The sequence below is a fragment of the Mustela putorius genome, unplaced genomic scaffold (assembly GCF_011764305.1).
Source record: "Mustela putorius furo isolate JIRA1106 unplaced genomic scaffold, ASM1176430v1.1 tig00000421_pilon_pilon_pilon, whole genome shotgun sequence".
Lineage (NCBI taxonomy): Eukaryota > Metazoa > Chordata > Mammalia > Carnivora > Mustelidae > Mustela > Mustela putorius.
In genome coordinates, this window is record NW_025421375.1 from 13,673,586 (window position 1) to 13,687,317 (window position 13,732).

Here is a 13,732-nt window from a genome sequence, read left to right on the forward strand (position 1 = left end):
TCTTTTCCATTTTCCTGATATTCTGAGATATACTCACATGGCATGGCTTTTGCAGAACAGAGACAAGACCAATGACTGATCATCCAATAATACTTCTGATCAGAGCAATTTGTGTGTGTGTGTGTGTGTGTGTGTGTGTTTGAACACATGTGCGTGCACATGTAATATTTTCAGCATGACAGGTGCCCCCTGGGAGTGTGCTATGCACAGTTTTTAGGGAAATATATACAAGTAAAGTCAGCACGGAGTTATACAACTGAATGCACCTCTCCGAGAGGTGAACAGCCAGCAGAGACAAAGTTTCCTGTAAAGGGTTTCATGTCTGAGTTCTACTCTAAAAGCTCAATGGGAGTTTGTACAGTGGACAGGGTTACTGGGTAAAATAATGGGACACCCAGTTAAATTGGAATGTGGTGTAAATGCCGAGTGATTTTTTTTTTTTTTTAGCATAGGTAATTCCCAAATACTGCATGGGTGTTCTGTATTTTTATTTGCAAAATTAGACATAGATAAGAACTTTTTAAAAGCTAACAGTGGAAAGGGGAAGATATCCATGTCAATCATCTTTCCTTTTTTGTCATGAATCTTGTCACCATCAGCATCAATTAACATTTACAGCACATGGGGATGAGGCCCATGCTGTAGGGAAGACCTATGAATTACACCAGCCAAAATGCTCAGAATGTGCCTGCTTCTTCACTCATGGACTCCTTGAGATCATGCACTCTACCTTATTCTTCATCCTCAAGACCCACCCAGTGACTGGCATGTGGTACTAGCTCAAAATACAGTTTTGAATAAATAAGGATGAGATACGGAATGACTATAAAGGGAAGAAATTTGGAGTGAGCAGGATAAAATGACAAAACTGTACATGGCAGAGAACAGAGGAACTGTCAAGATGGTTGACAACAGCTACATCTGTAGCCGCCCCCATCAACTGTGAGCAGAACCTTGGAGCGTAGTAATTCAACTGAACAAACTCTGAGTTTGGTTTAGTAAGACAGAACCGTCTCAAGTGCAAGGAAGTCTAAGCATTCTAAGTGGGCAGGGCAGGGAGAAATACACAAAGTTGGGAAATCCACAATTATGCCCTTTAAAAAAGCCATAACAGAGGCAGACAACACATTTAAAAGCCCCCAAAAGGACAAGCAGTTCCTTCTAGGACAAGGTAACAAGCTTTAGACGTAAGAAGTTGTATGAGCTATATAAGAAGGTATGGCCTACAGAGATGCTTTGCACTCTACAGACTGTGTGTATGTTTAATCATAAATATATATATAAACATACATATTTTTATTAAAAGGTTGCAAACATGGTGCACTGAACTCCCACATATTCTGTGCTATTCTATGGAATGAGAACTGAGTCTTGGGGTAAATTCACATGTCCTCTGGAAGTATCCTAGAGCGGAACTTGGGTGGCTCAGTGGGTTGGGCCTCTGCCTTAGGCTCAGGTCATGATCTCAGGGTCCTGGGATCGAGTCCCATATTGGGCTCTCTGCTCGGCAGGGAGCCTGCTTCCCCTCTCTCTCTGCCTACTTGTGATCTCTCTCTCTCTCTGTCAAATAAATAAATAAAAATCTTTTAAAAATTTTTAAAAAAAGATTTTTTTTTCTGCACATATATGCACATGTAGGTATTTCACAAACATACTGTCAGCCTCTATATACTACCCATGTAAGCTTGGTTTTACTTTTTTATTTTTTTATTTTTTTTAAAGATTTTATTTATTTATCAGAGGAGAGGGGGAGAGAGCGAGCACAGGCAGACAGAATGGCAGGCAGAGGCAGAGGGAGAAGCAGGCTCCCTGCCGAGCAAGGAGCCCGATGCGGGACTCAATCCCAGGACGCTGGGATCATGACCTGAGCCGAAGGCAGCTGCTTAACCAACTGAGCCACTCAGGCGTCCAGTAAGCTTGGTTTTAAACTACAAAGTGAATTTACCCAAGTGACCAAATATACTTAACCACCTACCTACTACTGAACATTTAAATTGTTTTCCCTTTCTTTTCTTTTTGTATGATAAACTTCCTGACAGCGAAGTCTTTAAAGATGTCCATCATTATTTCTTGGGGATAAATTCCTAGAGGGAGAACTGCTGAGTCAAAGACCATGTGCATTTTTAAGTCGTTGGATACATATCACCATTTTGCTCTCTAGGAAGGTTGCAGGGAGAAATACACAAAGAAATACACACACAAAAAAAACAATGTATATTGTTATAATTATAAAATATTAAAGGGCTCGTTTTCAAAATGTTTTCCAGGTTAGTCACCGCATAGAATATGTGAAATAGTTATTTAGAGAGTGCACACATAGTGTAATATATGTAGTAAGTACTTCTATGATGGGTATCAGAGGCGTGGGAAACATTAGGCAGCCGTGGGAGGTGCTAGTTTGGGTTTAACTAAAGGAAAGGTTAGTTGCAGAGTAACAACACTTTCTTTTTTTTTTTTTTTTTTAAAGATTTTATTTATTTGACAGACAGAGATTACAAGTAGGCAGAGAGGCAGTCAGAGAGGAGGAAGCAGGCTTCCTGCTGAGCAGAGAGCCGGATGCGGGACTCCATACCAGGACCCTGGGGTCATGACCTGGGCCAAAGGCAGAGGCTTTAACCCACTGAGCCACCCAGGTGCCCCGTAACAACACTTTCTAATGACAACAGAAAACCAAGCCAGCTTACAGTAAGTGCCATGCTCAAACTGACCAACTCTGTTTTTCATCTTCTTTGAGACCCAGGAAAATTAAAAAAGAGAAAATATCCAAATAGAGAAGCTTAATTCAACAAGAGTAGGGAAACCTAGGCTATGTTCTATTCTGGTGGCCTTGCAATCAAATAATTAAAGTCATTTGGCCAACATCTATGATTAACTCAACGAGAGAGGCCGTTTGGCTACATGGCCAGATCCAAAAAATAAATAAATAAATTTCTTTAACAGATCACTCGCCCTCTTATGTAACAGGGTTGGATGGATGAGTGTATAGAGTCCGGACTTTCAGTTCTTTCTGAAACAGTCTGCATTAATCTTGTTATGACAATCCTGGAGTCCTGGGATGGGTCATCCCGACTACTAAGGTAATGCAACGGTAATGCTTTGCTCACTTTAAAGAAAAAGTCAGCATCACCCAAAGTCAAAACAAACCTCAGAGGCAACGGAAAGGGGCTGAAACCCTGAGAAACATAAAATGAGGAATGAGAAAACTCCTCCCCACCGAAGATTATTCAGGTGTATAAAAGGCACACGTCGGGATACTTAAGACCTAAAACATCACTGTCAACCCTGAGTCTGGTGGATTTTTTTAGCTTGAGGGGAAAAAAAAATGAGCACAAAGCCTGACGTGATTCGAAAGTGTCTGTGGCCTGCATGCCTTGTGGGTCTCCTCATCACTGGCATCCTCTCTCTGGACTGTAACTTGCTGCACTTCCACCTGAGAAAAGTCACCTGGCAAAACCTGAGACTCCTAAGCAGTACGAGCAGCTCCTTTCCTGCAGAGTGCCTGAGCGAAACCAAAGCGTTTGAGTTGCCCCAAGAGATCCTGTCACACACCCAGCCTGTGAAAAGGTACATCAAGGAGGCCTTCTATGAAATGTCTATACAGGCCTTCAATATCTTCAGTCAGTACACCCTCAAATCCACTTGGGAAAGCGACTATCTGAAACAGATCCAAATCGGACTTGATCAGCAACTGCAGTACTTGGAACAATGCCTGGAGGAAGAGGAGCAGGAAAAGGAAGACTGGAAAGAGATGACAGAAGACGGAATGAACTGGTCAGGAGCTCTGGTCCCCCAGCTGAGCAGCCTAGAACTGAGGCGGTATTTCAATAGGATAGACAACTTCCTGAAAGAAAAGAGATACAGTCACTGTGCCTGGGAAATCATCCGAGCGGAAATCAGAAGATGTTTCTACTACTTTCAGAAATTTGCAGCCCGACTCAGGAAGAAATAAGGTATATTTTTTAGAATTAAAATTCCCTTTCTCTCCAACATCTCCCTCTCCTTTGTCTTCTTTTTAAGAATTTTTGGGCTATCCTATAAGCCAGCCCACCACTGGTGGCGGTGATTTAGGTCATGTTTGCTGTCTCTAAAGTTGGCCTTGAGACATCAGCTACATCCACCTTTCTAAGAAGTGCCAACCACCGCTGGGCACCAACAGTCTTCTTAGAAAGTTCTGAAGATAGTTTTTTTTTTTTTTAAAGATTTTATTTATTTATTTGACAGACAGAGATCGCAAATAGGCAGAGAGAGTGGGGGAAGCAGGCTCCCAGCTGAGAAGAGAGCCTGATGCCGGGCTCAATCCCAGGACCCTGAGGTCATGACCTGAGCCGAAGGCAGAGGCTTTAATCCACTGAGCCACCCAAGTTCCCCTGAAGATAGTTTTAAATAAAGGAATAAGATCCTTTCCATGTTCTACTCTTTTCTTTCTCTTTCTTTTGCTATTTTTTACTTGCATTGCTCTATGGCCTTTGAACTTCACCATGCCAATGTTAGAGGATATGAATGAGAGAATGTTGCAAAATGTAACACCTCAGTGATTTAACTGTCATGCTGCCAAGGCTGGGTATTCTGTGATAGTTGAGCATGTATAAAGGAACTTATACAAGCTTTCATTGAGTTAAAACCCTTCTTTTCTACCCCCTGCCCTCAAAAAAAAAAAAAAAAAAAGGTGAAATTTCTGTCCTATTTGCTTCTCAGTTTGGTTTGTTTGAAATTATATAGTTTGTAGGATGGCATTTTCATTTTATTTTATTTTTTTTAAAAGATTTTATTCATTTTTTTTGACAGACAGAGATCACAAGTAAGCAGAGAGGCAGGCAGGCAGAGAGAGAGAGAGAGAGAGAGGAGGAAGCAGGCTCCTGGCTGAGCAGAGAGCCCGATGCGGGGCTCGATCCCAGGACCCTGAGATCATGACCTGAGCCGAAAGCAGAGGCTTTAACCCACTGAGCCACCCAGGTGCCCCTCATTTTATTTTTTTAAAAGAGAATGAAGATCCTCAGTGATATCAGATAGTTGAATTAGATGGCCATTAAGTTCTCACTCATCCTTTGAGAGCCAATGATTGTAATGTAGAAAACACAGCTCATTCCTACTGCATACTATTTGATTTCTACATCCAAGGGCATGGAAAATGCTGCAAATTATATATATATATATATATATATATATATATATGATCTGTTTTTCTGTGTTTTTTTTAAATGCCTGAGATGAAGTACCTGCATATTTCACACTGAGTTGTACACTGGATTTTCCCAATAGGAAGACCACTTTCTGACTGTTAAGTAGACTAGTTATAATAATACATGACACTTTAATCTCATTTATCTTTTTAGAAATTATTTTGTATCCAGGTTACCTAGATTATTTACTTAAATTTTCTTGTGTGATCCTTCATCTGTGTTAATCCATCATCCAGCTGAAATTAATTTTTTTCTTCCTCTCTCTCCTCCCCATTTCAGAATCCTGTACACCATCAAGCGAGAATTAACAAAAAGACCTGTGGCTACACAAATGGCAAAAGCACAAATGTACCTGGTTCCACCCTTGGGAAACCTCCCCTGCTATATACTGTTTCAAAAGCAAGCACCCGACCTATTTAGATTCAAAGTTCATTCCAGTACAGGGCTCAAATGGTAAAGCCAAACAGAGAATCTTATAAAACAGAGGCAAATTTCAGGCAAAAATTAAAAGTTGTGGATTATGGTATCCTGGCTATCAGTGGAAGGAATGTAAATAAAATGAGTTCGTTAAATCCATTAGTAAAAACAACTCATTAAGAGTTGTTCTAAATGAAGAAAAAAAAAAGTCACCATAAACTGTAAAGATGATGGGGGTTGCAAGCTACTAAGCAGAAAGTATCTGGAATTTTCCAAGAATTTCTCTACTAATGCTTTTGCACAGTCTCCCTAATAACTCTACCAGAGATCATGTCAGTCATTTCAGTAATTTATGGTTGCAGTCTTGCCAAATGTTTGCTATGCTAGAGGGAAGAGAATTGGCACTTCAAGTCAATAAAGATTGTCCGATTACAAGGGCAGGGTCAGAAGACAGAACACTATGCTTTCACTAAGAGCACCTCTAGTCAGAAAAGGGAGAACATCCCCACTGAAAAAAATTGGTTAAGGACATAAACTGGCATCATCATAAAGGAAGAAATACTAACAGACAACAGGAAAACTGTTTAATCTCATTTGTGGTTAAAGAAATACAAAAGAAGACAAGAGGATACCTCCCATCCATCTGGCAGAAATGAAAAAGTGTTAATATAAAGTATGAGCAGGGTGTGGGATACAGGAAAAAAAAAATCCTCTTGTATATTGTTAGACAGCAGGTAAAGTGACACAACTTTCCTACAAGACAATACGGCAATCTCAAGTATCCTAAAAAGTACACTAACTCTTTCAACCTAGCCATACTAAGCTCCAGAAATTAATGGATTGAAATGATTGGGTAACACTGTTTACTAGAGTCTTATTTATAATATCCCCTTTCCTTTTTTCTTCATTTTTACCTCTCAATATTGTCTATGTTTTCTACAATGATTTGGGGAAGGGGAGGCTAATTCTAAAGTTAAAGAAACTGTTCAAGCTCATCTTTCACTGCAATTACCCTATTTTCCCTACGGGGGTAGACTGGGACAAACACTGCCCTTTCACGTGATTAATGATGCCTCTGGGCACTTCTTAAGCAACCCAGGTCTGCCGAGTTCTACTCCTGCTGCTACTAAGTAGCTGCTAAATTTCAAAGGTATCCTTCCTTAGGCATCGTTTTCAGGAGACCTTTGTAAAGTGCTTTCCATTGCTTCAGAAATTTCACTTTTTTTCTTTTGTTGGTGCCACTGGTAATATCCAGAAATCACTGGAGAAAGTGCTTCCTGAGTTAGCAGTCTCCTTTGTTTTTCTGTTTATTGAATGAAAGTCAAATTTCTGGTAAGTCAGATAAAGGGAAAACTCCCAGAACTGTGCAGAGGTCCCACATAAAACGCTTGAGTGGGTACCTAGGTCACAGGTGTTCTGATGGAAGCTTGCTTCCTCCCTCCCCAGGCTCCGGGAAGGGATCAAAAGGTAGAGAGTAGAAAGAGTGTAACTGAGCTTCCCTGGAATAGGAACGACTGGGCCTCCATGAGAAAATGCTGGAAACACCGATACAGTAAAGCTGAGCGTGCACAGCTTCTAACAGGTGCACAGGCTTGGCCTCCCCTCACCGGCAAAAACGACAGTCTGGGCACCGTAAGGGAACTCTGCCTTCTCGGAGTGCCTACTTTGCTGTTGCCCTACCTCTTTAATAATCCACACTAAGAGGCACGATGTGTAAGCATCTGACTTGAGAGGGAAGGCAAAGAAGCAGGGCCACCTATAACCTAACAGGCGCACTCCCTGGGGAACTCGGAGGCAGTTCCAAGCCACTGGTTCGCAAGAACTTGTTGGCGTGAACACTGCCCTGACGGCGTCCCTCTGCGCGGTATCCTCCGGATTTGCTTTTTTCCAAATGCTTACAGGGGGCCTGGGATTTCAACTTGGAGCCCTACCCCTAAGTCAAAATTCCACGTTTAGTCTGGAGGGAGCCACCTAACCACTGTTTCTAGGCTAAGTCTTGAGGCTTCTTGGGTTGCTTCCTTCTCCATTCTCGCCTGTTCTCCAGTCCCTGAAAACTCGCAGACCCCAGGACCTACCCAAAGTGCCCTTATCCTGTCCCCCCTGCCCTGGAAGTGGCCCAGCCACACGCCTTCGGGCGGATATTTAAATCCGCTGGAACCACCCAAGGACACCCTGGCGGAGGGCGGAAGGTCTCTCCCACTCTCGGGAAAGCGGCACCCCTCTCCGGCTGCGCCCTTCGCGGCGCGTCTGGGATCGGATCCGAGAAACGCGCCCCGGGCCACAGGCAGCCGAGGAGGCGGGGAAGCAGCAACTTTCCCTCCGCCCTCTAACCGCAGGGCCTTGGTGCGGCGGCCTCGCGGGGGCCGGGCTCCTCGCCCTTCCCCGTCCGGATGCCGGACGGGAGCGGGCCGTGTGGCTGGCGGGAGGTAGGGGAGTGCGGGGAAGACCCGGGGGGGAGTCCTGCTCTCCGCGAGCCCCGTCAGATGTTGCAAAGGCAAACAATAGGGGAGACGCGGAGAAACAAAAGGCCATTCGTCACGATCTCCACGGGCGCTGTGGCGTGGTCCCTGCGGGGAGGACATCTGGGAGGCGGTCAGGAAGGTGGGTGAAGGGGGGAGCCTGAGGGGCCTGCAGTCTCCGGTGCTCACTTGCCTGGCACCGGAGGGCGGCCCTTTTCCATTCGGAGAGGGATCCCAAGGCAGGGAGGACAATCAAAGGAAAGTTATGGGGTTTTCACCTTCCTCGGCGCAGGGGAAGGGAGGGGCTGGATTCCAGATGTTTGACAGTTGTTGGCCCAAGGGGGCAGCAGAGCTTCCCCGTCCTTCAGCCACGCGCTCCCTCCCCGAAGCCCCGACAGTGCCCGGGGCGAGCGGGCCGGCGGAGCGGGCTTCCCCGGCGCAGCCCGCGCCCAGCCTCCGCACGCGCCCGGAGCGCCGTGCTCCCGCCCAGGCGCACTTTCGCAAAAAAAGTTTGTCTTCCCGCCGCCCGCAGCCCGACCCGCACCCGGCAGTCTCCCGCGATTCGGGACGCTTCGGGACGCACTTGTACCCCGCGGGCCATGCATTTTACTGCTAGACCTTTCACAGTCAAGGCCCGGGAGCCCGGGCTGCGGACAGGACTCTCGTTCCCGCCCGAGAAGGGCACGCGAGGAGCCGGCCTGAGCCGAGGCGCGGGCAGGGGTCTGACGCGGATCGCAGCCCCGGAGCCGCCGCTCACCCCCGCCCCCCCACACCCCCGACGCGTCCTCCCCCAGGGGCGCCCCATGCCGCTGCCCGCCCCGGCACCCCGGAGGGCGAGCAGCTGCCTGGCGGCGCCACCTCGCCTCGCCGCGCGCGGGCTCTCACTCACCGTGGGCTTTTACCTTCAGCCCGCGGCCCTGTCGGCTCCTGCGCCGGATCAGCCGCAGCCGGCGCCGGAGGAGGAGGACGAGCCGGGGGCCGGACGGGCGACGCTTGCGGATCCACGCGGCGGGCGCGGAGCGAGCGGCGAGGGGCCAGCGCGCGCGGTCTCCACGAGCGCGCGGGCGAGCGAGCGCGGAGTTGGAGCTCCAGCCGCCGCCGTTCCGAAGTAGCCCCCACAGGCGCCCAGCGCGCGGCTGTCGCGCGGGGGCGCCGACCGGGGACCCCTGGCGGCCGCCCGCGGAATGGCAGCTCCGTGAAGTCAGGTCGCCTGGAGGCTCATCTTGCCTCCCGCAGAGGTGAGGAATGGGCGGTCTATGTGGGCTCCAGGGCTTGCCAAAAAGACCGGGACCCTCTCACGAGGGCGGAGAGCGAGAGAGCATCAGAAAGTTCGCGTTCTGGGTCCAACACAGCCAAGGCACCTAGAAAGGGGGAAATCACCTTCTCCAAGATTTTGTCACTTGTTGAAAAAGACTGTTGGAAAATACTGACGGGGGGGGGGGGCTTTAATCATTGGAGAATACTGAGATTCTGGCGGCTTTACTAGAACAACCTGGGAGTAGTGGACTGAGAATAGCCTTGGAAGCCGGGCACACTCTGCGACTTTCTACTGTGTGATTTTCGGTCTGTGACTTCTAAACCAGTATTTTCCTCTGTAAATTGGAAGAGCAGTATCTACCTTGCTGGGTGGTTTTAAGGGTAAACTAAACATAGAAAGCATTACTTTTCTTCTTCTTTTTCTTTTTTTTAACATAGAAAGCATTCTTTTTTTTTTTTTTTAAGATTTTATTTATTCACTTGACAGAGATCACAAGTAGGCAGAGAGAGGGGGGGAGGCAGGGTCCCCGTTAAGCAGAGAGCCCAATGTGGAGCTCCATCCCAGGACCCCGAGATCATGACCTGAGCCGAAGGCAGAGGGTTTAACCCACTGAGCCACCCAGGCGCCCCAGAAAGCATTCTTAATAGTCGGAATCACTAGATAAAAACTTCCTGAGGAGGAGCGCCTGGGTGGCTCAGTGGGTTAAGCCCCTGCCTTCGGCTCAGGTCATGATCTCAGGGTCCTGGGATGGAGCCCCGCATCAGGCTCTCTGCTCATCGGGGAGCCTGCTTCCTCCTCTCTCTCTGCCTGCCTCTCTGCCTACTTGTGATCTCTGTCAAATAAATAAATAAAATCTTAAAAAAAAAAAAAACTTCCTAAGGAAAATAATGCCTTACACATATTTTTATTTCCCTATAGCTCCTTAGTACATGCCGATTGGGGAGTACCAAATGAGTAGGTACTGGATTTTACAATTCTGACTACACACTTTAAAGAGGTATGGAAATATACATATATAATATATGTTATATATTTTATATATATATTATTTATTTATTTGAGAGTGCACGTGCACAAGCAAGGGCAGAGGTGAAGGGCAGAGGGAGAGGGAGAAGCTGACTCCCCACTGAGCAGGGAGCCCAATCAGGGCTTGATCTGGAGGCTCAACCGACTGAGCCACCCAAATATCGGGAAGTATGGAAAAATAGTAAGTAGAAATGAGGATGCATGCAAGGTCAACATCATTCCCCCTAAAGCAATTTCCACCACTACTAAATGAGAACCTCTAAAACCACACATTTTCTGCAATATTAAGTAATTTCTGATATCATAAGAAATATTTGAAAGACAAATAGTTATAGTCTAATGATGTTAACAGTGGATTAAATGATTCCACTTAATTCTTGGGCAATGCAAAGATACTGGAGATTGTAAATAAGAAACTCAAATATGAGGGTGAAAAATAGTCAGATGCAAATATACGGCCATTAATTAGGCAATGATTCTTATTGAGTAATGCAGTTTCATTTCCAAACTGCCTCAAACCCTAGTCACTGCTTTTAAAGCTTTTGTCCTTTTGGCCTCATGGCAATCAGAACACTCTCATGGTGCAGAACAATCAGGATGGAAGTATCTCTTAATTACCCCAGTTTACCTTTAATTGTCCTTCCCTTTCACTCACTAGTCCCTAAATGGGAAGTCTCTTGCCTGCCTTGCAATACCCTTGGCATGATCTTTTCTGTCCATTCAAAAAGGAAAAATAAGGGGTTTTTTTTTGCCTTAGAAACTAAAGCCAAACACTGAGATCCGACTCTGCCCTTGGAGAGCTGACTCACGGTCCAGAGTACTGATGAGCAAGACATGCACGCGGTGAAGAGGGCATTCAGTTCTAATCAATAAATATTAATGGAACCATCTCTGCCTCTCTCCTGGCGTTTCAGCTTTGCCTGTGGGAGGAGAGAACTTTCATCCCACTTTTATCCCCTTAGTGGCGATTTCCCCAGGGAGGAATGGTAAATCTTGTGACTGGGAGGGAGCCACCCATATTTCCTGGATAATTTTCATTAGTGAGAGGGGTCATTGTAGTGAATAATACCCCAGTTCTTGCCCATTCTCTCCTAGCTTCTCTGCCTATGACCTGGTGTGCTGGAGAAGGATGGGTCCACCTTCACAGTGTGCTCGGAAGGGCCAGCATTTAGATTCAAGCCCTCCTTGGTCCTCCTGCATCTTTGTGTGGTCAGGCTACTACAACAAAGCTTGGGGGCTTCCCAATAGCAGAAAGGGGTTTCTCACAATTCTGGAGGCTGAGAAGTCTAAGATAAGTTGCCATCAGATTCAGTGTTTGGTGAGGGCTTGCTTTCCTCTTAGACAATTTTTCACTGTGTCCTCACAACGCAAAAGGGGGCAGGAAGCTTTCTCAGGCCTCTTTTATAAAGACACTAATCCCATTCATAAGGCATCCTCCCTCATGACTGATCACCACACAGAAGTTCCATCTCCCAATACCATCACACTGGGCCATAGGATTCAACAGATGAATTTGGGGAGGGCACACACATTCCATCTGTAGCGTCCCGGGCTACACCTCCTTCTCCAGTCAGGCTTTTATCAGAACCCTGCGTAGGTGTTACATAACAAACTGGCTCCGGCACAAATTGAACAAGATGCTGTTTCCCACTGGCTATTATTCCTTATGTCTATGGTTCTTTGCTTGTAGGGAAAAGCAATCTGAAGGGAAAGACTAGGGGAAGGAAAGGATTCAGGTACCAGGAGTCCACCCAACCTACACCATCCTCTCCCTCAAACGTGCTCCCCTGCTGTCTTCCCCATCTCAGTGAATGGCCTCTCCAACCTTTCATTGGCTTAAAGCCCCAAACCAGAGGATCATCTTTGACTTTTCTCCTTTTCTGTTCCACTCCTAATCTAACAACACATCTCATTGGCTTTATTGACAGACCTCTTTCCACCACCTCAGACCAAGCCACAAATACCTGTAGCTAGTATTACTACAATAACCTTCTGTCCCTCTTTCCACCTTGTCCCCCCATCTGTGCTATTCTCAATAAACCAGCCAATGTGATTCCAGTAAAAGTGTGTCCTATTTTGTCAACTTGCTACTCCAAATCCTCCTTGGGCTCCTCTTCCAAATCTACTTAAAATTATTATCACCTTCCCCTTCTAACACTCCCTTATCCATATTCCCTGCTCCAATTTCTCAGAATTTATTGCCATCTAACTATATATATATATATATATATATATATATATATATATATATAATCCTGTATTCATTTTCTGTCTGTGTTAGTTTTCTATGGCTGCTGGAACAAAGAACCACAAACTTAACAACATACAACAATACAAATTTATTATATTCTGTAGGTTAGACTTTCAGCCCAGGTCTCATTGATGTCAGCAGGGCTGCATTCCTCTTTGAAGTCTCTGGAGGAAAGGCAGTCACTTTCCCTGTTTTTACTGGTTTCTAGAGGCTGCTGACATACCTCAGCCAGGGTTTCCTTTCTCCATCTCCAAAACCAGCCACAGCAGTCAAGATTTCATTTTCTTCACCCTGACCTTTCTGCTTCCCTCTTCCACTTATAAAGGCCCTTTGGGTGACACTGAGCCCATCCAAATAATCCAGTGTTATCTCCCTATGTCAAAGTCAGCTGATTAGTGACCTTAATTCTGTCTGCAACCCCAGTGCCTCCTTGCCATGTAATGTAACACGATCCCAGGTTATGGAGATAAAGATGTGGACATTTGGGGGTCCATTATTCTGTCTACCACACGGTCTTACTCTTTCTACTAGAATGTAAATTCCACATGACATGGATTTTTATCTATTTTGTTTATTACTCTATCCTTGGACTAGCTCAATAAATGTATAGGTGCTTGCTAAGGACTGAATTATATCCCACCTCCCTCCGCCCCCAAATCCATATGTTGAAGCCCTAACCCTCCATGTGATGGTATTTGGAGTTGGAGCCTTTAAGAGTGTATTACAGTTATCCGCTTCTTGGCCTTTTGCCCAAGATCAAGAGATAATTACAGTTAGATGAAGTGATAAGGGTAGTCTGCTCATGGTGAGATTAGTGGTGATTAGTGGCTTTATAAAGAGAAACAGGAAAAGAGAGACTGTTGTCTCTGTGCCACATGAGGACACAGTGAGAAGGAAGTCATCCATAAGCCAACAAGACTCTTAGCAGGAACCAAACTGGCCAGCATCATGATCTTGGACTTCCCAGTGCCCAAAACTGAGAGAAATAAATGTCTAATATTTAAGCCATCTGGTCTATGGTATTTTGTTATACCACCTGAACATGCTAATATGGCACTCAAATATGTGTTGAATTAATAAATGAAGAGAACTCATTATGGGTGTTGCCAATACTTAATCTCTATTAAGCACCCATCATATG

At 45.6% G+C, this 13,732-nt stretch overlaps 3 protein-coding genes across 3 annotated transcripts in view; 2 read left to right on the plus strand and 1 right to left on the minus strand.

Annotated features, from left to right (window-relative positions):
• MOB3B (MOB kinase activator 3B) overlaps window positions 1-9,077 on the minus strand; it is a 198,079-nt gene extending 189,002 nt beyond the window's left edge. Inside the window, exon 1 of the mRNA XM_045079681.1 lies at window positions 8,946-9,077. The gene's annotated coding sequence lies outside the window, so the exon portion shown is untranslated. The remainder of the gene's footprint in view (window positions 1-8,945) is intronic.
• Window positions 3,247-3,949, plus strand: IFNK (interferon kappa). The gene has a single exon (XM_004761776.3). The coding sequence runs from the start codon at window positions 3,323-3,325 to the stop codon at window positions 3,947-3,949; it is 627 nt and encodes a 208-aa protein (XP_004761833.1). The 5' UTR covers window positions 3,247-3,322.
• LOC123391989 (translation initiation factor IF-2-like) lies at window positions 8,322-12,537 on the plus strand. Its single transcript, XM_045079692.1, has 4 exons — window positions 8,322-8,606; window positions 8,673-9,294; window positions 10,233-10,311; window positions 11,098-12,537. Exons 1-3 carry the CDS (start codon window positions 8,322-8,324, stop codon window positions 10,238-10,240), a joined length of 915 nt encoding a protein of 304 aa, XP_044935627.1. The 3' UTR covers window positions 10,241-10,311; window positions 11,098-12,537.
• Window positions 12,538-13,732: the final 1,195 nt, after the last annotated feature.